Source organism: Equus przewalskii, chromosome 10 (assembly GCF_037783145.1).
Source record: "Equus przewalskii isolate Varuska chromosome 10, EquPr2, whole genome shotgun sequence".
In the NCBI taxonomy this organism is placed as follows: domain Eukaryota; kingdom Metazoa; phylum Chordata; class Mammalia; order Perissodactyla; family Equidae; genus Equus; species Equus przewalskii.
In genome coordinates this window covers 26,118,813-26,144,205 of record NC_091840.1, presented here as the reverse complement: position 1 = coordinate 26,144,205, position 25,393 = coordinate 26,118,813, and the positions used below count along the sequence as shown (strand labels likewise).

The following is a 25,393-nucleotide window of genomic DNA, read 5'->3' as shown; positions in this document are numbered from 1 at the left end:
ACCAGGCCAGTGTGCTCCGTGCTGCGAGGCAGTCTATTACAGGGGCCATGGAGTCGGTGGGGGAGGAGAGGGCCCTTGGGCTGGGTGTTGAAGGAGCAGAAATCCCAGGGGGCATGGGGTTGGCCAGGAGAGTAGCTGTCATCTCCTGGGTCAGGCCAACCTGGATACCGGCTGGGAGGAGAGTCAGAGATGGTGTATGTGGGAGAGACAGGGTGCAGTGGAAGGAGTGGGAAAGCAGGCACCTGATGAACTGTCCTGTGAAGTGGAAAGATCACGGGCTTTGGAGTCAGACACCTGGGTTCTAATTCCAGCTGTGTGGCCTTGGGCAAGACTGAACCTCTCTGAGTCTCAGTTTCACCATTTGTGAAGTGGGGCTAATGCCTACTTGATAGGGTTGTTGGGAAGATTTCAAGAGAAAATGTATATGAAAGTGTCTAGCACAGCACCCGGCACTGAGAGTATCCTAAACTTATGTTCATTTTCTAACAAGTAAAGAGGAGGCCACTGCTGCTGGGGGCAGACACAGCAGGGAGTAAGGACTGGAAACAGAAGCAAAGTTTCTGTTTCTGAGCTGGAAACCTAGGTGTCTTTTGGAACCCAGCTGTTTTCACTTCTTGGGTCAAGCTACAGCCTGCTTGATCTGGCCCTGCCCGTCAGGGAAGCCCCGGGTTCATCAATTTAAAAAAAAAAGGAGGCCAGCCCTGTGGCACAGTGGTTAAGTTCACAAGTTCACATGTTCCGCTTCGGAGGCCCAGCGTTCACCGGTGGGGATCCCGGGTGTGGACCTACACACTGCTTGTCAAGCCATGCTGTGGCAGGCATCCCACATATAAAGAAAGTAGAAGAAGATGGGCACAGATGTTAGCTCACAGCTAATCTTCCTCAAAAAAAAAAAAAGAGAAAAATCAAAATTGGGTCAGTTGGTGGGGAGCGACGGGAATAGGAAGATGTGGGATGACAGCTAAAGGGTAGGGAATTTTTTTTAAGGTGATGAAAATGTTTAAAATTGACTTTGGTGATGGTTGCACATATCTGTGAATATACTAAAAACCACAGAATCGAACACTTTAAATGGGTAAATTATATCTTAATAAAGCTGTTGCGTATATAAAAAAAGAATGCTTCTTGAGGGACTAATCTGACAACAATTTGAAAAAGAAACAAATATAGCCCCCAAAACATGGGGTTGGTATCTCAAAGGGATCGAATGAGGATTAAGTTAAGTAGGGAATACGTGCCAAAGTGTTTAATGCCGTCATGGACAAGGAATAGGAAAAGTGCTAGTTTCCCTTCAGTCTCTTCCCTTCTCCATCCCATAGTAGCTGCCAAGAGAGCATGTCAGCAAGAGACCGGCCAAAGACAACAGAAGCTCTTTATGCCAAATCACCAAGACAGACAAGGGGAATGTGGGGGAAGAGCAGTGAGGACCTGGGAGGACCCCACTCCCCCCTTTATTCACAGGTTTAGATGTTGTTCCATCTGCTCGCGAAGTTTGAATTTCTGGATCTAGAGGAAAGAGAACAGAGTGAGAGCCAGGCTTGGGGCCTCCGCCAGCTAGGGTGACCACCCGTCTTGGTTAGCCTGGGATGGAGGAGTTTCTTTAGCTAAGGCCAGGAAAGTTCAGGGCAAACCAGGAGGAGCCGACTAGTTGGTCACCCTATTGCCCATCCCTGAGGGAGGCATAGGTGGGGCCACCTGGCCTTCTGCACCTGGGGACCCAGGCTGCCCTGCCCCTCCCTAGGCTCCTCTACAGTACACACCTTTCCTGAGACAGTGAGGGGGTACTCTGTGACAAACACGATGTATCGGGGAATCTTGAAGTGGGCGATCTGCAGACCAGAGGGAGATATAGGGTGAGGCTAGGTGGGGTCACAGGGTTAGGGGAAGGGAACAGTGGGCTGGCTGGTGGGCAGGGAGAGGGGGTTGAAGAAGTGAGCCACATCAGCGTGGGGGGGAGGGGTTGAGGCTCCTACCTTCCCCTTGCAGAAAGCCTTGATCTCCTCCGCCGTGGTCTTCTCCCCTTTCTTCAGCCGAATGCAGGCACAGATTTCTTCTCCCAGCCGCTTGTCCTTCACACCCACCACCTTCCAGAGTCAGAGACAGATATCAGACCTCACCATCCGCATCCATGTTTCCTACTCCTGGGCTCTCCCCTGGGCTGGGTGCTCACCTGCACTTCCTGCACCTTCGGGTGTGTGTGAAAGAAGTCTTCCAGCTCCGCAGGGTAGATGTTCTCGCCGCCCCGGATGATCATATCCTTGGAGCGGCCCACGATCTTGCAGAAGCCCTTTTCATCCATCGTGGCGATGTCTCTGCAAGGAAAGCCCGGGAATGGCCTCCCACCTCTGCCTCATCCAGCTGGCTGGCTTGCTCATTCATCAAACCTACTCTGTGTCTTGCACTGCTCTAGACCCTGGGGGACACAGCATGAACAAGACATACCCTGGAACTCACAGTCTAGTGGAGGAGACAGACAAAAACAAATACACCAATACCTATAACACATCCTCTCTCTCTCTAAACCTATCTACATATATGCTTTTCAAGGCTAGCTTCTTTTTCACCATTCAGGTCTTGGCTCAAATGTTTCCACCTTAAGGAGGCCTTCTCTGATCAACCAGTCTGAGAGAAGCTCCTCTCCCCACCACAGCCACCTTCTCTCCCATGAGCCTATTTTACTTTCTTCATGGTGTTCATCAGTGTCTGAAATTTTCTTGTTTGTATCTGTCTCCCTCCACCAGACGTGTGGGAAGTTAGAGGAAGACCCTTTTCATCTTGCCTTCCACTGGGCCACCCGTGTCTAGAATAGTGCCAGCACCTGCGAGGTGCTTAACAAGAATTTGTTTCACCACCAAATGAGTGAATCTTGGCTCCTATTTCACGGACGTGGGTGTAATGCACTGTCCTGGGCCCTCTCATCTGCACTGCATTTGATCCTCCCAGGAGCCCTATGTGGAGAGCATGACCATCCCCATTTTACACATTTCGGAAATTAAGTCTCCCGAGATGTGAGGCGGCCATCCTGACACACATGATCTCCCTGTTCTAGTTGAATGTTCCCAGTTCAGCCTCAGGACCACCAGCCTGCCTCCCCTCAGCAGCCAAACCCTCTGCCCTTCTCACCCTGTCCGATACCACTTGTCCTGTCCAACTGCTTCCACGGTCTTCTGGGGATCACCCCAGTAGCCCAGCATGACGCAGTATCCTCGGATCCACAGCTCTCCTGGTGTATTCAGCTTTGTCAGTGTCCCCGTCTCCGTGTTCACGATCTGGGCCTGGAACCGGGCAGCTTCAGGCCGGGACCTCCCACCCTCTCACTTCAGGATGGGGGAGGGGGGCCCTCAGGAATGAGGAGAACTTCACCTTCCCTCCCCCGAGTAATGAGGCTCCCGGCTCTGGCCATTCCAATCCAGGGAAGGGAGACAAAAGCTGGAGTAGATCCATCACCAGCCAGACACCTGAGCTGGGCACGAAAGAACGGTCAAAGCCAAGGCCTGGAGGAGCTGAGGAAACGGAGTGGGCAGGAGCTGCCACAGAGAGGAGGGCCTGTGGAGGGCCAGGCCAGCTGAGGAATTACAAACTATGCAGAAGGAAGGGAGTCTCTTCTTACTTCCCATTAAGCAGCAAATAAAGAAGTCAAAGAGGGTGGCATGGCAGAGCCCTGTGAACGGGAGCCGTGACCAAGAGGCAGAGTCTGAAAGCCTGTAAACAAATCAGCTGCAGCCAATGCGCGAGGAAAGCTTAGCCTGTGTGCCTCAGTGTCTGCCTCTGTGAAATGGGGACAAGTATGGCATCCCGCTGAGTGGCAGTGAGGCCGTAGACACAGGAGAGGGAGCTAACGTCACTGCACACCCCCTCCGGGGAGGAGGGCAGGAGAGATGTGCAACGGGATGGCAGTTAGCCCCTGGGGAAGCAGCGGCTTGGGCACAATGGCAGTGACACAGTGGCAGGGGAACCAGGTGTAGGAGTGTTGGAGCAGCAAGGGAGTCATGGCTGGGAATTTGTGAGGGATGCTCTGGGTCCGCCTTCAAGGTGCAAGGGACCCCCAAAGGGACAGGCTGCTTGGGAAATTGTTTATGCCAAGCAAAAAGAGGAATTTTGCTGGAGTGAGAGGTGGAGGGGGGTCGGTGGCTATGGGAGAGAAAGAGCTGTGTAGGAAAAATCTCTGTGCTCTGGCTCCTCTTTGAGGCTGTCCTGGCTGCCCCGAAACAGACAGTGGGGCTTGGCAAAAACACACCTCAGACAGGAAGGGAGGCTGCAGAGAAGTTCAGCTGGCAGCTGCTCAAGGCCGCTGCTCCAGCTTTTCCCCTCTCAGGCCTCGGTCCACAGAGAAAGACCCAGGCCAAGGCAGACCCTGCTGCGGTGGGTCCCTCAGCATCTAGAGTGAGCTGTTTGGATCTTTAATTGAAAGCAAGAAATGTCCCATAAGAGTCCTGGGGAGCGAGGGTGCCCCCCCAGCTGAGTGGTGGGTAGGGTCTGGGGCTCACCTCTGTGTGAGGCATCACTCGGCCCACACTTTCTGCCTTCTCCTGCACAGTGTCCTCAGCAAAGTTCATAAAGGTCACGGGACTGTTCTCTGTGGTTCCGTAAGCCACCTAGAGGGTCCGGAAAGGGTGTATGGAGGGCGTGCGGGGACTGCAGAGGGATGGGGCGAGCTCCCCTCGGGGAATGGGAAAGAAGTCAGGGGAAAGTTGAAGGCAGCTGAATGGTGGGAAAAGAGGCATAATCAGCAGAGGTCAGGGGTCAGGAGGCAGAGGTGTTGGGAAGGTGAGTAGACTAGCTCAGCTAGCAGGGGCCCCAGGTCTGAGATAAACTGAAAGCAGGGAAGCCATTCTCTTCCATCCAGGGCTCTCTCAGTCTCCCTGCTTCCCTGGAGCAGCCCCAAGCCCGAACCTGAGGCTCGAACCTGTGGCTCCCAGCGTTACCAATGCTCCAGCCTTCTCTCCTTCTCCCCCAGGCTGCCTTAGCCCCAATCCCGGCCCCTTCCTGATTTAAAGCCACAACACCCCCTGCCCCTCCCTTCCAAGCCCAAGGTCCCATAAACTTGATGAGAAAGCCAGCCCGCCTTGGCCCAGCTGGGAGCTGCACGGACACACCCACCCACGCCTACCCTGCCCCACCTACACAAAACCTGGGACAAGTGCCTGGCCTTGGGGTGAGTGCCCCCCAAGCTCTGGAGACTTTCCTGTAAATTTCTTTCCATCAAAATAAAAATAGAGCCAAAGCTGGAATTTAAAAAGTCAGTGGCACCCCCCACCTCCCCACACTTCTAGTGGTTGGAACATCCTGAACAACAGAAAACCAGAAGCCAGCCTTGGAGGAGCCTAAATACCATCAGGGAATGTTGTGGGCCAACTATGACCCCCGTCTAGAGGCGAGTGGTGAAACGGAACTAAGAGAGGGACTAGCTACCCTGTATTCTAGGTTCCTTCGGTCAGCAAGGACACCAGACCTTTGTCTGTCCTACACCCCCACCACCCCCAATTTTCTCCGTACTAGCTGGCCCAGCTTAGGCACAGCTGGGGTCTGGCGAGATCTAAGGTCCCTTCCTCCCCCCCGCTCTCCAACACAGACAACAACCCCTACCAGGCAGCCCAGAGCTCACTCTGGGGCCAGAGCTGAGACCTTGCCTGCCCACCCTCCCCTTTCCACAGGAATCCGGGCACCGGGGCTGGCAAGTGGACGCACAGAGACCTGGTCGGCTGGGGCAGGGCTGCCCACAGGACCCAGGGTCTGGCAGCCCCAGCTGTCCAGAGCTGGTCCCTTGTAGCCAAGACTAGGCCCAACTCACCCGCCCTCATAGTCCTGGGGCCATTGCCCAGGTGTGGCCTCTTCCAAGTACACCTTGGCGCCACTCTGGCCGCCACCCTGAGAGACCCCTCAGGGGCAGGTCCTGACCACTGAGGGTGGAGGTGAGGAGATGGGGATATTTTAGGGAGATTGAGGAGCGCGGGAAGGTGGTGCCATTGTGCTTGTTCCGTCGCCCTGACTCCGTGCCTGTGGTCTTCAGGTGTGTTTACGAGTCCTGTGGGTCACCCCCACGCCCACCCTCAGTTCCCACTTTCTGGTGAGCCCTCAGTCGTGGAAAAAGGGGACAGGAGTGCAGGGGACAGAAACTCAAGCCCTGGGCTGCGAGCGAGCGGCCAGCGGCAAGTCTCCAGCCTGCCGGCAGGGGGAGCCCGAGCGGCCCTCACGCTCGGCCGGCGCTGCACAAGCGCCCCATTAAAAGCGCCGCCGGCCGGCAGACCGCGGCGAGACGTGCGTCCGGCTGTCCGGGCCCGCTTCCTCCCTCCCCGGGCCCAGGGCACCGGGCCCGGTGTGACTGGCGGTGGTGTGGAGGCTCAAACTTGAGCAAACAAATAAGTTCAGGGACGCCTCCCTCTCTCCGGTGTAAACTTGGGGCTCTAGACACACCCATCCCCCCATCCCAGAAAAGCGCGAGGAAAGGAGGTGGGGGTCGGGAGCTAGCAGGATCTGAGAGCAGGGAGGAGGGGAGCCAGGGCTGGGGGACGGGTTTGGGGGCCATGGTCCCAGCCTGCAGGGTCGCACGCTGGGGGAAGGGCCCCGCCCCCCTCCCCGTCCAGGGCGGGGGCGCATCTCTGGGCGGGAGGGAGTTAAGCCGGGTGCCCTCGATGCTCCACGTAGAAGCTGGCTCCGGCTGCCGGCTGCGGTCAGGGCCACCGTATAAATAGGGCGGGAGACCCGAGCGCCGAGGACTTGCCGCCGCCCGCGCCCCGCCGTCGCCGCTGCCCCCAGCCCCGGCCCCAGGCGTCTCGGCCATGGCTCGCCCGATGCTCTTGCTCAGCCTCGGCCTTCTGGCCGGTCTGCTGCCGGCGCTGGCCGCCTGCCCCCAGAACTGCCACTGCCACGGCGACCTGCAGCATGTCATCTGCGACAAGGTGGGGCTGCAGAAGATCCCCAAGGTGTCAGAGAAGACCAAGCTGCTCAACCTACAGCGTAACAACTTCCCGGTGCTGGCTGCCAACTCGTTTCGGGCCATGCCGAACCTCGTGTCGCTGCACCTGCAGCACTGCCAGATCCGCGAGGTGGCCTCCGGCGCCTTCCGTGGCCTCAAGCAGCTCATCTACCTATACCTGTCCCACAACGACATCCGTGTGCTGCGCGCCGGCGCCTTTGACGACCTGACCGAGCTCACCTACCTCTACCTGGACCACAACAAGGTGACTGAGCTGCCCCGGGGGCTGCTCTCCCCACTGGTCAACCTCTTCATCCTGCAGCTCAACAACAACAAGATCCGTGAGCTGCGCGCAGGCGCCTTCCAGGGCGCCAAGGATCTGCGCTGGCTCTACCTGTCGGAAAATGCACTCAGTTCCCTGCAGCCTGGCGCTCTGGACGATGTGGAGAACCTCGCCAAGTTCCACCTGGATAGGAACCAGCTGTCCAGCTACCCCTCAGCTGCTCTGAGCAAGCTGCGGGTGGTGGAGGAGCTGAAGCTGTCCCACAACCCCCTGAAAAGCATTCCTGACAACGCCTTCCAGTCCTTCGGCAGATACCTGGAGACCCTCTGGCTGGACAATACCAACCTGGAGAAGGTGAGCTCCTGGCTGCAGAGCTCTGCTCTGGCTGCAGCTCCTCTGCCTGGAGGCCCAGGGATCCAGGGCCACAGCTGGGCACCATCCCCTCTCCCCTAAAATTGCCTCTGTCTCTCTGGCTGTCTCCAGGGTGAGGAGCAGTGCCACCTCTGTCCCTCATCATATCACATCCCCACCATAAACCCTGTAGCCCCTGTCCCTTGTCTCAGCCACTGCCCTCCTAGGATTCCTACTTATAAACAGAGCTGGGGCTGCCCTGGCCCCACCAATGTCCCCTAGGAGGCATCTCCGGCACTCCCAACCCCCCCATCCCCCCCACCCCCCGCTGTGGGTAGCAGCCACCTCTTCCTGTTGGGCCTTCCGCCCCTCCTCTGCTGTGTTTTTCCTGTCTCCAGTCAACCTACCACTCCATAAAGGAAGTTTTGTTTATTGAGGAGCCTTCCAGAGGAGCTGGGCGAATCAGGCCCACAAAGAGACCCTGTTCCTAGTAGGGGTGTGCATGTGTGCTAAGGTGGGGTGGGGGCTGGGAAGTGAGGGGGGAACAAATACCTAAGGAAGACCTCCTCCACACCCCCCAGAGGCCCTGGTTGATGCAACTCCCCCACCCCCAGTCAGTCCAGACAAACACACACATTCCACTGCATTATGAGTCCATTTCAACTGAATGGGGACCAGGGACCAGGGGCTCCCCCAGGTTGCAGGCATGGCACCCATGAGCTTTGTGAAGGTGCAAAGGAAAGAGCCACGCACCATTGTCAGTCTTTGGTGCAGGACCCCGGGTATCTCCCTACAGGGAAGACTGGCTCTGCCTCACTGTGCCCCAGACCACTGAGTGCCCTTTGCGCACTCCAGCTGCCAGACCCATCTCTTGGCTGCATCCTTGCTCAGTCCTTCCTCCCCAGTGATGCCTAGCATCTGGCCAGGTGGGACTGCCTTGGGTCGGGGCAGAATCCCTCCTTGGGACTGGAAACTCTTTCTGGTATAGGGGTTTCAGCCAGGCGGTTTGGGCGGGGACCAGGGCAAGGTGGAGAAGCCACGTCATCAGAATAGCCTGGTTACCAGGGAACTTCACACCCTCCCTGGGCCACAGGCATGGAGATGAGGGTGGAATCATACCTGGATGGCAGCCAACCTTTGTCTGGGTGGATGGAGCCCACCTGAGCCTGCCCTTCTTCATCCCTGGCCCCTCCCCAGCTGAAGTCAGAGTCCCTTGTGGGCCACCAGTGCCACAGTGGCTTTTCAGTGGGCAGCAGGGGTTGATCTGGGGCAGGGGAGGCCAGGCAGGAACTGTGCTGCCTAGGCCAAGACATGGGCACCAATAGAACATTTCCTCTGTAGCCGCACAACCTGGCCAAAGGCTCCACCAAGGACACTCCACAAATAGTGTCTGGCAGGCAGTGAGGGAGCAGTGAGGACACAGCTGGGGGAAGTCCCAGGACCCTGGGTCTGTGGGGAGCCTGGGCCCACTGCCCATCCCGCCAAACACTGACCAGCTTCACTGTGTGCCAGCTTGGGCCGTTGGGGCCAAACTCTGGCTGCCACTCCAGTCCCAGTGTTTGTATAGGGAGCATGGTGCCAGGAGAAGAGGAGCTGGGTGTGGTCCTGCAGCTACTGTTTACTTGCTAGTGTGACCCTGGGCAAGGGACTGAACTTTTTTTTTCCCTGTCTGCATTTCGGAAATAACACTACCTATCTCAAAAGGTGGTTGTATGGATTAGATCATCTGAGACAACTTAGTCACCGTGTGAAACTCCTCAAGGTACCATTGCTTATGTCTAGGGAAGGACCCTGCCCCTCCTGAGCCACAGAGCTGGGAGAGGCTGGGGTGCTCATTCATATCCACCTTGCCCCTCAGTTCTCCGACGGCGCCTTCCTGGGTGTGACCACGCTGAAACATGTCCATCTGGAGAACAACCGCCTGAACCAGCTGCCCTCCAACTTCCCCTTTGACAGCCTGGAGACCCTCACCCTCACCAACAACCCCTGGAAGTGTACTTGCCAGCTTCGGGGCCTCCGGAGGTGAGAGCCACCCCCAGAATCCACCCGCATTTGGTGAAGTGGAGATACACTGGTCCTGCACTAAGATATCTTGGGCATGTGTCCTAGATCTGCTACCTAATGGGTGTCTCCTGGGAGTTTCCCCGTTGTAAAATGAGGATGTTGGCTCCAGGCTATTCTGAGAGCCACATTGATCCTGGCCCAGGGCTCACTGTCCCTTCCCCCAGCACTCCCACATTTCTTCCCCAACCCCAGCAACTTTCTGTCTCTCTAGGTGGCTGGAAGCCAAGACTTCCCGCCCTGATGCCACTTGCGCCTCACCGGCCAAGTTCAGGGGCCAGCACATTCGTGACACCGACGCCTTCCGAGGCTGCAAGTTCCCTACTAAGAGGTCCAAGAAAGCCGGCCGCCATTAAACAGGTGAGGGCCGGGCGGGCAGGTTTCCCATTCCCTTCTGGAGATTCTGGCAAGTGAGGCGGGTGTCCCAGGATACTCCCTTCCCACAGAGGGGCATGTGGACCCTCCATTTTTGCAGCGAGAGGAGGGGAGGACTGGGATTCCCCTCTAAAGGAAAAAATGATACTGCCCAGGACTCCTACCATTCTCTCCAAGCACTCCTGGGTTGCTGAAGTCCTGACACTGATCATCTGAGTTGCTGGAGTCCTGACACTGATCCTTGCCTTACCGCAGGTCCTGACCCAGCCAGTCCTGGTGACTGGCCTCTGTCTTCTGCTGGAGAAACTACTGACCCTCCCACCTCTCACCCACACCTTCTCCCCACAGCCTCTGCTGATGCACAGAGCTGTCCACACCTAGATGGTCCTGGCAGGGGGAGTCGGGCACTCCACCATGAGCCCACTTCCACCTGCCGTGGAGAGCGCCATCACACCTGGCCCCACCACCATGGCTGCTCTCAGAGAAGCTGTTGCTGAGACCCCCAAGTCCTTCAGAACCAGAATACGGTGGTCATCAGGATGGCCAACCTTCCAGAATCCTCCTTCCCTCTGCCCCCCTTTCCCTGCTATTTGGAAACATCAGATCCTTGCCCCACCCTTGCTCCCAGAATGGGTCTTAAGCCCATCTCCCAACTCCGCCAGCCCCCACCTGCCAGGACACTCTAGCAGGACACCGGTGCTTTGCTGCATAGCCTCCCATGCTGCATTTCTTCCCCAGATGTCTATAAATATAAATATATGTATGTATGATATTTACTTCCTTGTCCCCTATCTCCATGACTCGCCAGCTACTGAAGAGGTCAGACTGCATTTTCTCACATCTGCTTTCTGGAATGAGGGCTAGCTGAGAGGGTCTTCTTGGAGAGGTAGCCTAGGCTCACCCCTACTCCCGCCAATCTGTCCCCACCCCAAGCCTGGGCTACCGCCCACCCACAGCCCTAGCCCCAGTCCCAGCCTCCACTCACCACCAGCTCCTTCATGTTCAGCTTGTTGATGATGGCTCGGATCAGCTCTGGGGGTGCAGGGGACCCAGCAATTACACCTGAATCAGAGAGAGGGCTGACACGGCTCCCCGCTTCTCCAGGCCCAATGGCCCCCCTTCCCTTACAACCCTTTCTGGGGAAGAACATTCCCTTCTCTCCAACTGACCCAGGACCTGTTTCTACACCTGGCAGCTGGCCTTGGGCTAGTGTTCAGGGACACTGGGGATTTGCCTCCCTCCCACCCACATTTCTACAGTGACCTTCTTGCCCTCTAAATAAAAGATTGGGTGCATATCTAGCTCACCCAGGCCAATCCTGGCCTGGCCACCCTTGCCCCATCCCACCTCCAAGCATGGCCGAGATGTCGTAACTGGAGAAGTCTGGCTGGTTCAGAATGTCCACAAACATTGTGGGGGTGCCATACAGGAAGGAGCCTCTGTATTGGGGTGGGGGGAGCACATCTCAAAATCAGGCTTAGAAGTGGAAGGTAACTCTTTCTTCTCCCCCATCCCACCCTGAACCTGAGTCAGGACCAAGGCTGCAACTGGGGGGCAACAGGCAGGAGAAGCTCTTTGGAAGCAGGAACTGGTCCTCTCCCGGGGGTCCCCCACTACCCCTGTCTCCATTTCTCCATTTCCATGTTTCCATTTCTCCTGGCTGGAGGGAGGAGAGATCTTGGAAAGGGATGAGGGTCCATGAGTGAGGAACAGGAGGGTTTCAGTAGCCCACGGGTGGCTGCCTACTGATGCCCACCTCTCTCTGCTGATGGCCTCCAGCGCCTTCTTGCCATCAAAGCTTGGAGAGGGCAGGATGAGGGTGATACCATGCGTCATGCTCACCATTGTGCCCCCTACAGAACCCAGGCAGTGGTACAGGGGGGTGGGCAGGACCATCCGCAACTCCTTCGGCATCTGGAGGTGGAGGCAGGAATCTGGTTCTATCCTGGAGCTAGAAGCCCCAGCAGCCAGTTCCTCTCGCCAGCAGGGGAAGCCCAGCAAGCCCCCGAGCCCTGCAGGTGCCAGTAAGCCTCGGCCTGGACCATCACCCCCTCACCTTCAGGGGCAGTCTGAGGCGCTCCCCTATCATGTTGGCGTTGTTGACAATGTTGTGGTGGGAGAGGGTGGCCCCCTTGGGGCTGCCTGTCGTCCCCTGATAAGACAAGCAGGTGATACTTGGCCTCCTTCTCCCCATCTCCTTCCTACCCTGGGCCACTGCATGGAAGAGTACTAGCCTGGGAGTCAGGAGACTGGGACTGTTGCCCTAGATCCATTCAGTCGGTCAAGACATATTCACAAAGGTTTACCATGTGCCTGCACGGTGCCAAGTGTTAGGATCCAGAAACGTGGAGGATAAGGCCTCTGTCCTCATGCTACTCATAAAGTGGCTCAGAGAACTCTGTGGCCCACCAGAAGATTTCCTCTCTGGGTTTCAGTTTCACCCTCTGCTAAATGAGGGGCAGGCTCTACCAGCTCTGACCTGCGGTGGCATAGTGCATCTGCCCCTGGGATGGGGACAGGAGGGCCCGGGGAGGGGGACAAGTGACAAGGACACCAGTTGCTGATGTTTTCCAGGGCAGAGAGGACAGCTAGGGCTGGCCCCAGGAGAAGAGTGTCTGCGTGCCTGACCGCCTCTGCTCAAGGAAGGGTCATAGAGGCAGGCAGGGGTTAGCAGGTTAGTATGCCACCTGGGCTTGCGGCCCAGAGACCTCTGCCCTACCGAGGTGAACTGGATGTTGATGGGGTCATGGCAGGACAGGAACTTCTGGGTGTGCTGGAGGTGGGCCAGATGCTGCTCTGTATTGCCAGCTGCTATCACGTCATCCAGGAGCAGGGTCCCTGGCAGAGAGGCATCCACTAAGATGACTGTGGTCAGATCTGGAAGCCTGGGGGTAGGGAAGATGGTAAGAGTCAGGGGCTGAAGGAAGGCTCGGGGAGACACCAGCCTCATCCCTGGGGGTGGGTAGGGGATGAAGGGGCCCGGGGCACCCCACCTCTGACTCTTCAAGGCCCCTGGCTGGGCCTTCTCCAACTCTGGACAGATCTGCTTCAGGATGTTGTAGTATTGCTGGGTCTTGAATTGCTTGGGGAACACAAGGGCTTTGCAGCCCACCTGTGGAAGGAGAGCCCCCACCCCCACCCCCACAGTTAGCACGAAGCCCGGACTGGGGATCTGGTGGAGTCCACACTAACAGTTGCTCTCTCTCATACACATGCACCACTACCCTGACACACACATGCGCTACCCTCTAACACACACACGCCAACTCACATGCACCACCCCCAGGACATACACACATACACACAGGCCACCCCCAACACACAGACCAGCCTTGTGTCTGCCCGACTACCCCCTCCTCCCACCCACCCACAGCCTGAGGAAGGTACAGACTCTGGGGGTCACCACCTGTGCATGCCCTCCCCACCCCCTGTCAGACCTCAGTGACAACCAGACGCCCCCTGAGCCAGGCACCAGTTGGGCCCCTCCCCCAGGAGCAGGTCCTACCTTCTTGAGGGCATACTCCAGCTCCCTAGCCTGGTAGGCTGGGTTCACAGACACCTGGTGAAGACAGCAAGAGTATGTCAGTGTCCTGGGCAGACCCTGTCCCTCTCGCTGCCCCTCCACCCTCAGGAGGCACAGAGGCAGCACCTTCCACCTCTGGGCCTCCTTGGTAGTCTCCAGGAGAAAACACGACCTGATCTGAAATCAGTCAGGCACTGGTTTGGTTCTGAGGCCAAGGGGCCAGGGGGCTCCCCTTGAATGATGCCCTCTCCATATACCCAGCTGTGCCAGGCAAGCCCCTCCTCACCAGAATGATGCCCGCCTGGGCCGAGGCCAGCTGCATGAGCACCCACGCATAGGAGTTGGGTCCCCACATGCCCAGCCGGTCACCCTTGCAGAGGCCGATACTCAGGAGCCCAGAAGCAGCTTTGTCCACCTGATATAAACCAATGGGGCACAAAGGGATGAGATGTGGGCGAGCAGGAAGGAGCCCATGACTCCCACCTCAGCCCTTGGACCAGGGGTTCACATCTGAACCACCTGGGAGCAAGGGACAGGCAGATTCCCAGGCCTCAGGAGCGGGGCCTGGGAAATTGAATAGTTAACAAATGTCCAAGGAGTGACTGATGCAGACGGTATCCAGGCCACTTCTGCCTCAGTCCTGTCCCCTTCTCCTGACATCCCTTGGGGTTCTCAGGCAGCCACAGCACCCCGCCCCACAGCCAGGTGCTGCTCTTCTGGCTCCACCCAGCCAAGGCAGCCTGGGAGCTAGCACCTGCTCACTTTGAGGGTTCAAGGTCAGGACCCACCTCCTCCTTGAGCTGGGCAAAGGTCAACCGGACATTTTCATGGAGGACGACCAAGGCCTCTCGGTCCGGGATCTTCTGTACTGTGGCATCCAGGCACTGCCCCACAGTCTTGTTGATAAGATGCAATCCAGTGTGGCCCTGGATGTAGCTGCAGCCACCAACGGGCAGGGGGGCGGTGCCATCCACCTCTCTGGAACTACAGGGAGAGGGACTCTGGGCTTGATTGCACCAGGCCAGGCCTCCCTGGCACCAAGAGCCTGGCACACCCAGCTGGGAGGGAGGCTGCTTACAACGTGTTAGGGACCATTCAGGATAACTCTCCGACCCCACCCTATCCCCAGGAACCATGGCCATTTAACTTAGGGGCTGCTTGACCTTTGGGGGATCCAAACCCCGAGGCTGACTTCCTGTCTTTACTCTGAGAGAAGGTTCTTTGCCCAACCGACTCCCCAGTTTCTGCTCAGTGCCAGCAGCCTGGGGCCTGGAAAGGGAAACTGAGGGAAATCATGCTGCTTTGACTAAGCAGAGAGGTGGCCTAAGAGGGCTAGGAATGGCCTCATCCTGGTCACTGCTCACTCCTGATGAAAAGGCCCCTGGGTATTTGTCAAAACCCATAGAATAGTCCAAAACAAGGACTAAACCTTAACGTCAACTAGGGACCAGGGTCAATAAGAATGTATCAGTACCAGTTCACTAATTGTAACAGATGTGTCACACTATTGCAAGATGTTAATAATAGGCGAAACCGTGCGTGGGGTGGGGTGGAACTGTATGTACAATCTGCTCAGTTATTCTGTAACTCTAAAACTGTACTAAAAAAAAATAAAGTCTATTAATCATTAAAAAAACAAAAATAGGGGCTGGCCCTGTGGCGCAGCGGTTAAGTTCACATGTTCTGCTTCTGGGCGGCCCGAGGCTTGCCAGTTTGGATCCTGGGTGTGGACATGGCACCGCTTGGCAAGCCATGCTGTGGTAGGCGCCCCATGTATAAAGTAGAGGAAGATGGGCATGGATGTTAGCTCAGGGCCAGTCTTCCTCAGCAAAAAGAGGAGGATCAGCAGTAGTTAGCTCAGGGCTAATCTTCCTCAAAAAAAAAAAAAGAAAAAAAAGGCACCCGGAAGTCCAAGTATCACACACTTAAGCCTACATGTGCTCACTTGCCCACCTGGGTAACAGTGCTGGGCTCTCACCCAGGCCTAGTTGGGACTGTAACAGGTCTCAGATCCTGTTCCCATCAGAGAGCATGCTCCAGGATCCAGGACTTCCAGGGCACCACTAGGTGGTGTGGGCCCGAGGGCCAATCCCGGTGATTCAGTTCTGCAGCTGCTGTGCTAAAAAGACCACGTCTATCTATCTTTTGTTGATTGACTGCCTCTGACTTGATGGGGAGAATTATTGGGAAGATCAAGGCAGGAGGGAGCAAAACTGTGTTTGCCTGTAAATGGGAGAGGAGACCACTGCCACCTCACGGGAGGGTGAGTGATGATGCGGGCTCACGGGGAGGCTGCCCTGACTTTGACTCGGCCGGAGGCAGGGAAGGCAGAGATGAGTCACAGAGCTGAAGCTCTGCGGGGAGGAGCGAGCACTAGGCTGGGGTTGGGGGTCTGAGGTCTCATCCCAGTGTGCTGCTGGCTGGGTAAGTGACTCTTGCAGACACCTTTGGTGTCCCATGTCACGTCTCCTCAGCGCATCCCTGGTTTCAGCTGCTGGGACAGCTCCTTGGGGGTCCGTGTGCTCAGGGACTTCCTCAAGTCTCCCCTTCTTAAGCTGGACAGTTCTGGGAGGCATCTGTCCCTTCTCAGATGGTGGTACCATCAGAAGGTTTACCCTGGTGGGTAAAACCTGGTTGCCTGGGCGACGACTTCAATAACACACCCTCTATGGGCTTCTCTTCCTGTCTCCTTTCCCCACTCTCGTTTCCTAGGATCGCAAATAAACCACCCGCACCTAAGTCCTTGTTCTGGGGGAAATCCAAGCTAAGACACAGGGCTTCTCCTCTCTAGGCCGCAGCTGCCCTACCTATAAAGTTTGGGGACTGGATCAGTGGTTATTCTCAAGGAGATGTTATTAAATGACCTGGGCAATCTTCTTGAAGGGTTGCAGGGAGCCACCTAAGCCCAGTGGCACCTGCAGGTGTGCTGGGACAGAAAGCAGCCAAGAACCACAAGGCCCTAAGGTCCTGTGAGCCCCCGCTCCCTGCTATCCATCGGATGACAAACCTAAGGAACTGATGAGGTAGTTCCCCGTGGTCACCATGACATCCCTCAAGAGAGGTTGTGTCCCTAAATCCCTGCCTCACAGACGTACCGTAGAGGGATCCATTCTTGCCCACTGAGAAACAATAAGCTCTTTCCTTTGGGTTTGCCAAACTGACAGTTGCAAGAGCAAGCATGTGGAGAAGAAAGCCAATGCAGAGGGCAGGAGGGAGAGATGGAGAGACAAAAACAGGAAGACACAGTGACAGACTTAATCTTGAGGTTGTTGAATCTCTGGACCCTGCCACACACTAAGTCTACCTACCTCTGGACTTGTCACTGTCAAAAGCCAGCTTGAGTTGGGTTTCTGTTACTTACAACCGGTGAATACTGACTACACCTACATTGTCCACATAGTGGATAACCAGGGCCCTTGAAGGCCTGGCGGGCCACCTCCTACAGCCCAGCATCTGGATTAGGAGGCAGCAAAATGCAAATCTCGGCCAGTTTAATGGTTTTGTTGTCAATAAAGCATTAAGGATGGGTGGTTTTGCCTCACAACAGGCATCCTCCTATTCTCACAATGACCTGGAGCCCTATTTGGTTGAACCTGGTTTTCTACTCACTCACCATGGTTTTCAGACCGGACAAGTGACCTCTTGCAAAGTCTAGCTGGCAATTAACAGGTTTATTTACGCACCCCCACCCCCCAAAATCCAGTTCAATGGTCATGTGTGTTCTCTGCTTTATCGTCATAGGAGCTCTGATAGGTGCTGTGACAGAGACCCCCAAATGCCCCTTCTTCCTTAATAATACACCCTCATGTTTAGCTGGCCGTGGCCACGTGGAATAGAGAACACATTTCCAAGCTTCCCAGCAGGTGGTCTGGCCCAAAGGTGTAGTTCTGGCTAATGGGATTTAAAGAGAGGTACTGTGTGCAACTTCTGAGAATACTTAAGGGGAAAAGGCATCTTTTCTTTTCCCTTCCCAGTGGCTGGAATGCTACCTGTGACAGGAAAAGAACGGCAGCCATCTTAGGCCACATAGTAAGCTTGGGCACCACAGAGCAACATGACAGAGGAGCCTGGAGCCTGACAGCAGGATGTGCCATGTCAGCCACAGACTGGCTGTCTTCCAGGAAAAGAAACTTCCATCTCCTTTAAACCACAGTGAGAATGGGGTTCTCTGATACACACTAAGCTAATCCTAAAAAATACAAGTGCGAATTATGAAGTCTACAGGTACAGAAATGGGAGTGCAAAGAGACCAAGCAGACTGCCCAGCTGGTAAATAGCCGAGCAAGAATCCAGTGTAACTCCCCCAGCGTTACAGCCATGCCTGCCCACATGCTTCCGGTTCTGGGGAGAAAGGAGTGGGACGGGTAATTCTGTTCTTTAGGCTGTGGATTTATCCCCTATCTGATTACCAGAGATTGTCTAATCTCAGTTTTATTTTGTCCATAATTGTTAACTAATTGAACCCAAGAAACTGGGACTAGGGTAGGGCAGGGTTGAGGTGAAGACAGGTGCCCCCTCCAAAGGACTGAAGGGTTGCAGAAACTCCTGTCAATGCATTTTGCTCATAAACCGAAGAAGGTCCCACCATTTTGAAAGCGCAGGCACAAATAGAAGCGATTTTACCCCCCTCTTTCCTTGAACACACCCCAAAAGCTATGGGCAAAAAAGATAGCCACTTCTTTTCCTATTCTTAAACAAAGTGGCAAATATCCCCTTTAAACCTGAAAAAGACAAGAAAGAGATTTGGTTTTAGGAAAAGATTTTTGTTTGTTTAAATGTGGGTGGGAAGCTTAAGGAGGTAGAGGCGAGCCAGCCTTTCCAATTGCTCTCAATTCAAAGAACTGAGTAAATAAAATAAACACTTGGGAAGGCCGGCAGCTACCTGGACTGGGCATTGTAAAACGCAAGGCTCCAGGTGGGACCTAAGCTAATTAAACTAGCCAGGTGGGAGCTGTGAAGGACCTGGAGGCAACACAGCCTCGCCTACAGGTGCCCTCAGGGAGTTGGCACATGAGACTTCAGGCCCAGATCTGCTGCCAGATCTGATTTCATAAGAGAAGGCAGGAAACAAGGACTTTTAAAATTTTTTCAAGAATTTTCTTGACTTCATTTTTGACAACTAATATGTTCACTGTTTTATCCCCAGTGCCTTACAGTACCCAGAATGTGAGAGGTGCTCTGTTGAATGACCAAATGAATGGATCATAAATGATGCACATAAGAATCCAACTAAAAAATAAGCAAAGGACTTGGATAGGCACTTTTTCCAAAGAAGATATACGAATGGTCAACAAGTATGAGAAATGCAAATTAAAACCACAATGAGATGCCACTTCAAACCCACTACGAAGGCTATAATCAAAAAACCAAAATGACAAGTATTGGTGAGCATGGGGAGAAATTGGAACACTTGTGCATTGCTGGTGGGAAAGTCAAATGGTGCAGCCACTTTGGAAAACAGTCTGGCAGTTCTCCAATAAGTTAAACATAGAATTGCCATATAACCCATATAATTCCACTCTTTGGTACGTACGAATTGAAAACAGATGTTCAGAAAAAGACTTGTACACAAATGTTTCTAGCAGCACTATTTAATAGCCAAAAGGTGAAAACAACCCAAAGGTCCAGAGCGGAGAAATGGATAAACAAAATGTGAAATATTCATACAATGGGATATTATTTGGCCATTCGAAGGAATTAAGTAGTGGTACATTTGTGAAAATAAATAAAGGAAACCTCATTTAAAATGGAATCGGGAAGGCCTGAAGGGGGAACTGACACACATACCACTTGTTGCAGCTGCATAACTAGCAGGAAGAAAGGTGAGAATTATTTTGACAAGGGAGGACATTAATCATGTGGGAATTTCATCTCCTGCTTTTAAGAAAAACAAGGAAGATTTCTCCCTGCCCCAGCGACAAGGCACTAACCACTGCTTGTAGTCCATGAGAAGCTGCCACAGCCTCAAGCTCTGGTTCTTCTCCAAGGTTTTGTTCAAAGGAAGCTTGCCCAGTTTCCTCCTGAAACCTCATAAAACCTGACTTTCCCTTTGTCCCTTGGGACAGACCTATGTTTCGCCATAGCTTGTGTGTCCCGAATTGTAATTGCTCTGCCATTCCTAAATAAATCCATTTTGCTGGTAAAATAATTTGCTGTTTTATTTTTAAGTTGACACATTCTGCAACACGGATGAACCTTGAAAACATTATGGTAAGTGAAAGAAGCCAGACACAGAAAGCCACATATTGCATAATTCCGTTTATATGAAATATTGAGAATAGACAAATCTATAGAGACAGAAAGTAGATTAAGGGGTTGCTTAGGGCTGGGGGGATGCGAGGAGAGAGAGGTGATAGCTGAGGGTGTGGGGTTTCTCTCTGAGGTGATGAAAATGTTCTAAAGTTGACTGTGGTGATGGTTGTACATATTCATAAGTGTACTAAAAACTATTGGATTTACGCTTTTAAAAATGATGCACATAATTTCACTCCTAGGTATATATCCAGCAGAAATCATACATGTGCTCACCCAGAGACAGGTATTAGACATATTATCTCCATACTATCCATATTATCTCCAATATAGAAACTACCCAAATACCCATCAACAGTAGAATAGATAAGTGGTGATTTATTATTTGCAATGTTGTACATTAATGAAAGCAAACGAACTATGACTACATCCAACAATGTGAATGAAACTCACTTAAAAAACGTTAAATGAGGGCCGGCCCCGTGGCCGAGTGGTTAAGTTCATGCACTCCACTTTGGTGGCCCAGGGTTTCACCGGTTCCGATCCTGGGCACAGACATGGCACCGCTCATCAAACCACGCTGAGGTGGCGTCGCACATACCACAACTAGAAGGACCCACAACTAAAAATACACAACTATGTACTGGGGGGGGTTTGGGGAGAACAAGGAAAACAGACCAAGTGACACTGACACATAAAATACATAACAACCAAATCTGCCCCAAAGTCACAGAAGAAGGAAGATAAATGGCCAGTTAGCATAGGAAAGAGGTTCATGTCACAAATCTAAGTAAAATGACCAGGAGGTATTTGTTCCCTGAGAGATCAGCAATGATGGAAAATATTGATATTACGATGTCTGACACTTATTTTCAAATAGTGGCAAAAAAGGTGTGTGTGTGCATTTGCAGAGAGAGAAAGGCCGACAGTGCCTTGAGGAGACTTCCTCTCAGACCCTTTAGCAGCTGATATTTCCAACTCAGTCTTTTTGGTCATTCTTCTGGATAATCATGCCACCGGCCCACGTGAGCCGTTATTCTAAAAATCATATATATATTGAAAGTAATTAAATCTGTCTGATATTGTAATAAATGAGAAGTCACTACAAGGGAAAATATAACAAATCAGTAATTCTCTGCCCAAACTAAAGATTGCTGTCTTTCTAGAGGAGTCCTGGTTAATTTCCAAATTAATTAAATGCCCCAAATTGTATAAACCTCAGAACCCAAAAAATCTAGATCCTTTCTTATTTAGTAAAATCTACTAATGTTTGAATATGCCCATACCTTTTGACCAGCAATTCTACTTTTAGGAATCTATCCTAAAAAACAAGAAACAAAAAAAACTAATGAACACCTAAGGTACAAATAAGAATGTTAATTGCTGCTTAGCAAAGAATTGAGAAAAAAACTTTATTTCTATAAGTAAGGGATTAGATAACTAAATTATGGGGCATCTATACAATGGAACACTATGCCATTAAAAAAATGGAGACTATATTTTTAATGATATGGAAAATGTCTAATATATTTTAGGTGAAAAAGCACATTTCAAGATAATGTGAACTGACATTCACTGGTGTGTCCTCATGCCAGCTCTCTTCTAAACACTCCACACACATGATTTCTTGTGATCCTCATGACCACTCCCTAACCAAGATGCATACCCACTTTATAGATGAGAAAATGAGGCTCAAAGAAATGCAGGTAAGAGGCCAAGCTGGGATTCATACCTAGGACTTGCACTTCCAAGGTCTCGATACAATACAAGATGAGACTTTGTAGAGGCTTATGGCTTAAAAAGGGCTTCCGTGTGTGTCATGTGATCCTCACATCAGTCTTGGACCATCTATAAAAAGAATTATTCCTTTTTGTGGATGAAGAAGCAAGAGGTTCATTTTCTTAAGGTTCCAAATCTGGTGGGTGGCAACCGTGGACCCTTTTCTGCATCCACTGCTCTTTACATTGCATCCCAGGGGCCGGCCCCGTGGCCAAGTGGTTAAGTTCATGTGTTCCGGCCCAGGGTTTTACATGTTCCGATCCTGGGCGTGGATGTGGCACCACTCATCAGGCCATGCTGAGGCGGCGTCCCACATTGTACACTGCATCCCATCCACAGCCTCCCCCGGGGCCCTGTGGGGACTGGAGCAGCAAACCTGAGGCTGATGGGCACTTGGAGTGCCATGGGCCCGTGGAGAACTACCCCCACCCGGCCCCCACCTCTCACTCTCAAGCACACACTGGCCCTTTTCTGTGCTTTACTTGTGGTATCTGATTCATCTTCTTCACTGCCTCTGACCTCACTGTCCTGTTCTCATGGTTCCAGCTCGCCTCTCCTGGCACCAACCACAATGGCTTTGTACCCTAACTGCACGGCCTCCTGGTTAGACCAAGCTGGAAAGCCTTGTGTCCCAGTGTCGGCCCTGCACAATCCAGCCTTGCCTTCCAGCAGGACCTAGACAGAAAACACGGGCTGGCATGTTCCTGTGGAACATCTTGTGACATTCCAGTTCTGGTGACTAACGTCAGGGCTAGAGGCTGCTCTGGGCACCAAGGACCACACAGTCCTGACAAGGTCCGGTGGACAGCACAGACAGAGCTGGGCCTGGAGGAGTCGTGGATGGGAGGTAGGGAGATCACAACGCCTGAGCAAACAGGTCTGTAGAGTCTACCTGTGAGAGAAGCTGTTTGTTCAGCCTCCTGTTACACATTACCTGCTGGGTGAAGGTGCTTGGGACCTGGGCCAGAGACTTGCAGGTGGACCCTGCCCCTGCAGGAGGCTGAGCGTCTCCAGGTCCTGAGCAAGGCCTCTTAATCCTTTCAGAAGCCACCAAGGAGGGAGCGTGACTAGATGTGAGGGCCCCTCACATGGAACTGGGGGGACATTTCCCAAGCTGAGGCTGACCACAGCTCCCCTGGGCAAGGGGCAACACCAGCCACTAGGAAGAAGGTTTTAGAAACAAAACTGGAAGCAACAGCCTACTTTTGTTCTAAGTCACGGACTGGCCTCTGCTCCTCCCCCTACAGGCATTGGATGCCAGGCTGGTCCCTGAGCCCTAAGAGAAACATAAATCCTCAATGAAGCTAAAAGGCAAGCAACTGCAAGAGTTTACAAATTTTATTTTATATACAAGAGACCAGGTATTAGTATTTAGCCTATATTTAAAAAAAAATAAAGGGCCAGCTCTGGTGGCCTAGTGGTTAAATTTGGCACACTCTACTTCGGTGGGCCAGGTTTGGTTCCTGGGCATGGACCTACACCACTCACCTGTCAGTAGCCATGCTGTGGCAGTGGCTCATGTACAAAAAGAGGAAGATTGGCAACAGATGTTAGCTCAAGGCAAATCTTCCTCAGCAAAAGAAAAAAAAAACACCAAATATTAACACAATAAATGGGTATAGGATATGAAGAGAATACTCACAGAAGACATTTCAAAAGATGCCCAATCTTATTGGTAATCAGGGAAATGTAAGTTCAAACCACAATGAGATAATCTTTTGTCCCCACCAGAGTGGCAAGCATTTAACATTCAGCAACACTAAGTACTTGCGAGGATGTGGGGAAACAGTGACTCGGTTGCTCCTGGGGGTCAGAGCAGCACAGCCTCTCCAGGGAAATTTCTAGAAAAGCTGAAAATCTCAAGCTTTTAACACAGGACTTGCACTGCCAGAGACATAGTCATACAAGGGTCCACTCTACAGCAGGTTAAACAGATAATTTAGATCTACAGGTGCCAGTGTAAATAGACCTCAAAAACATACTGTTGAGTGAAAAAAGAAGGGCACTACGATACTATTTTTGCTAAAACTATAAAAGCATAATAAGTATTCTTTATGTATACAAATAATAGGAAAATTAAGAGCACCTATTACTTGCAAGACATGATTCTAAGTGCCTTGCAAATGACACAATATACTGTTTATGGATCTAGAGACATATTAAAAGCAAAAAACATGTTCTGACATGACATACATTAAATTCACGACAGTGGCTCTCTGGTGAGGGGTGGTTTGGAGGAGGGTTAGCGAAGGGACTTCAACTTGATTTGTAACATTGTATTTCTTTTATTTATAATTTTCTGTAACAAGTCTGGTTCTATTTTAATTTGGAGTGGTAGGTATGCAGGTGTTTGTTATTCTATCGTGGGATTATGTTTAAAATCATTTTCCACATAAAAGTTTTTTTAGTATTATTATTTTCTTTTGGTGAGGAAGATTGGCCCTGAGGTAACATCTGTTGCCAATCTTTCTCTTTTTGCTGAGGAAGACTGGCCCTGAGCTAACATCCACGTCAATCTTCCTCTATTTTATACGTGAGACACCACCATGACATGGCTTGACAAGTGGTGTGTAGGTCCGCGTCCAGGATCCCAATCCGTGAACTCCAGCCTGCTGAAGTGGAGTACGTGAACTTAACCACTACACCACCAGGCTGGATCCTCCATGTGAAATTTTTAAGAGGCAAAATACTAGAGGCCTGATGATCTCCTAAGAAGGGTTCATAAAATATTTAAAAGGTGCGGCAACTTCCTGGCGTGGACCGAATGAGACCCACAGGACCTGTCATGTGAAGGCCAGGGCAGGATTAACATTTACGCATTGAGGAAGAGCCCCAGTCCATCCATTAAGTTCATGTGCTGTGCTCATAGGCAAACCTCAGTTCTCAGTCAACACATTCACTCTTGTGTAAGACATAGTTCTAGTTGAATGTGCCAATAAATCTCCTAGCTCATGGCAGATGAGAGGCAGGCTCTCCTCTTGCATGTCCCTTAGACATCACCCCAAGATTCATTCTCCAATACACCATTCTTCCAGCCCATGCATCACTCACCAATGCACACACCATGGGGCTGCATCCTCTCAGGGGCAGGGGGCTCCTTTCCCTAATTTGCACAAAGACACTAGGCTGGTGGTCGACCTGGGACTGGCCCCTGACATGGGAGTAGAGATGGCAGATTCTTGGGCAGGAAGGGACAACTTAGAACCTGTAATAGTCATTTCATCCTGAAATAAAGCCGTAATTTTTATGTCCCTGCACAGATGGGTGACACATTTATACCAGTTACAACATACAACTATTGTTCAAGAAAATGAAGGTGCTGTTGTGACAAATAAAATCTAAAAATGAGCACTACCGAATGCTCATTTTCTGAATTGATGGCCATTTTTTTTTAAGGAAGATTAGCCCTGAGCCAACACTGGCTGCCAATCCTCCTCTTTTTTTATGTTTGGTTTTTTTTGTTGTTGAGGAAGACTGGCCCTGAGCACACATCCGTGCCCATCTTCCTCTGCTTTATATGTGGGACGCCTACCACAGCATGGCTTGCCAAGTGGTGCCATGTCCCCACCCGGGATCCGAACCGGAGAACCCCAGTCTGCCGAAGCAGAACGTGTGCACTTGACTGCTGCGCCACTGAGCTGGCCCCTGATGGCCATTTTAATGCACAGTGGTCACCAAGAGCACAAGACTGTGATGTTAAAAAAAAGTCCTCAGCAAAAAAAAAAAAGGAATTTTGACCTAAGTCTCTTAGAAAAAAAAGTAACTCAAAATAGATCACAGACTTACATGTAAAACATAAAACTAAAAAACATGTAGGAAAAAACATGAAAGAAAAATTTCAGGATCTAGGGCT

At 52.3% G+C, this 25,393-nt stretch overlaps 2 protein-coding genes across 10 annotated transcripts in view; one reads left to right on the top strand and one right to left on the bottom strand.

The window, feature by feature from the left end:
• Positions 1-1,354: 1,354 nt before the first annotated feature.
• Positions 1,355-25,393, bottom strand: part of ACSF2 (acyl-CoA synthetase family member 2) — a 31,257-nt gene continuing 7,218 nt past the window's right edge. Inside the window, exons 1-16 of one of the 8 annotated variants that reach the window (XM_070560690.1) lie at positions 21,494-21,633; positions 14,298-14,493; positions 13,796-13,924; positions 13,492-13,545; positions 12,980-13,098; positions 12,706-12,871; positions 12,043-12,138; positions 11,743-11,900; positions 11,334-11,425; positions 10,972-11,048; positions 4,488-4,595; positions 3,124-3,275; positions 2,171-2,312; positions 1,974-2,084; positions 1,761-1,829; positions 1,355-1,506 (exon numbers count right to left, since the gene is read on the bottom strand). In XM_070560690.1, the coding sequence (XP_070416791.1) occupies positions 1,456-1,506; positions 1,761-1,829; positions 1,974-2,084; positions 2,171-2,312; positions 3,124-3,275; positions 4,488-4,595; positions 10,972-11,048; positions 11,334-11,425; positions 11,743-11,900; positions 12,043-12,138; positions 12,706-12,871; positions 12,980-13,098; positions 13,492-13,545; positions 13,796-13,864 (1,464 nt within the window). In that variant the 5' untranslated portion in view covers positions 13,865-13,924; positions 14,298-14,493; positions 21,494-21,633 and the 3' untranslated portion in view covers positions 1,355-1,455. Of the gene's footprint in view, positions 1,507-1,760; positions 1,830-1,973; positions 2,085-2,170; positions 2,313-3,123; positions 3,276-4,487; positions 4,596-10,971; positions 11,049-11,333; positions 11,426-11,742; positions 11,901-12,042; positions 12,139-12,705; positions 12,872-12,979; positions 13,099-13,491; positions 13,546-13,795; positions 13,925-14,297; positions 14,494-21,493; positions 21,634-25,393 lie in introns of those variants that run through there. The other 7 variants (XM_070560683.1, XM_070560685.1, XM_070560684.1 and 4 more) reach the window with 7 other exon arrangements.
• CHAD (chondroadherin) lies at positions 6,240-19,657 on the top strand. 2 transcript variants are annotated; one of them, XM_008517970.2, is made up of 4 exons: positions 6,240-7,553; positions 9,409-9,572; positions 9,826-9,971; positions 10,242-10,762. In XM_008517970.2, the coding sequence occupies exons 1-3, from the start codon at positions 6,780-6,782 to the stop codon at positions 9,965-9,967; spliced, it is 1,080 nt and encodes a 359-aa protein (XP_008516192.1). In that variant the 5' UTR covers positions 6,240-6,779; the 3' UTR covers positions 9,968-9,971; positions 10,242-10,762. The 2 variants fall into 2 exon arrangements, with proteins under 2 accessions (XP_008516192.1, XP_070416794.1); XM_070560693.1 differs by lacking the exon at positions 10,242-10,762 and adding an exon at positions 18,656-19,657 and having other exon boundaries at positions 6,249-7,553.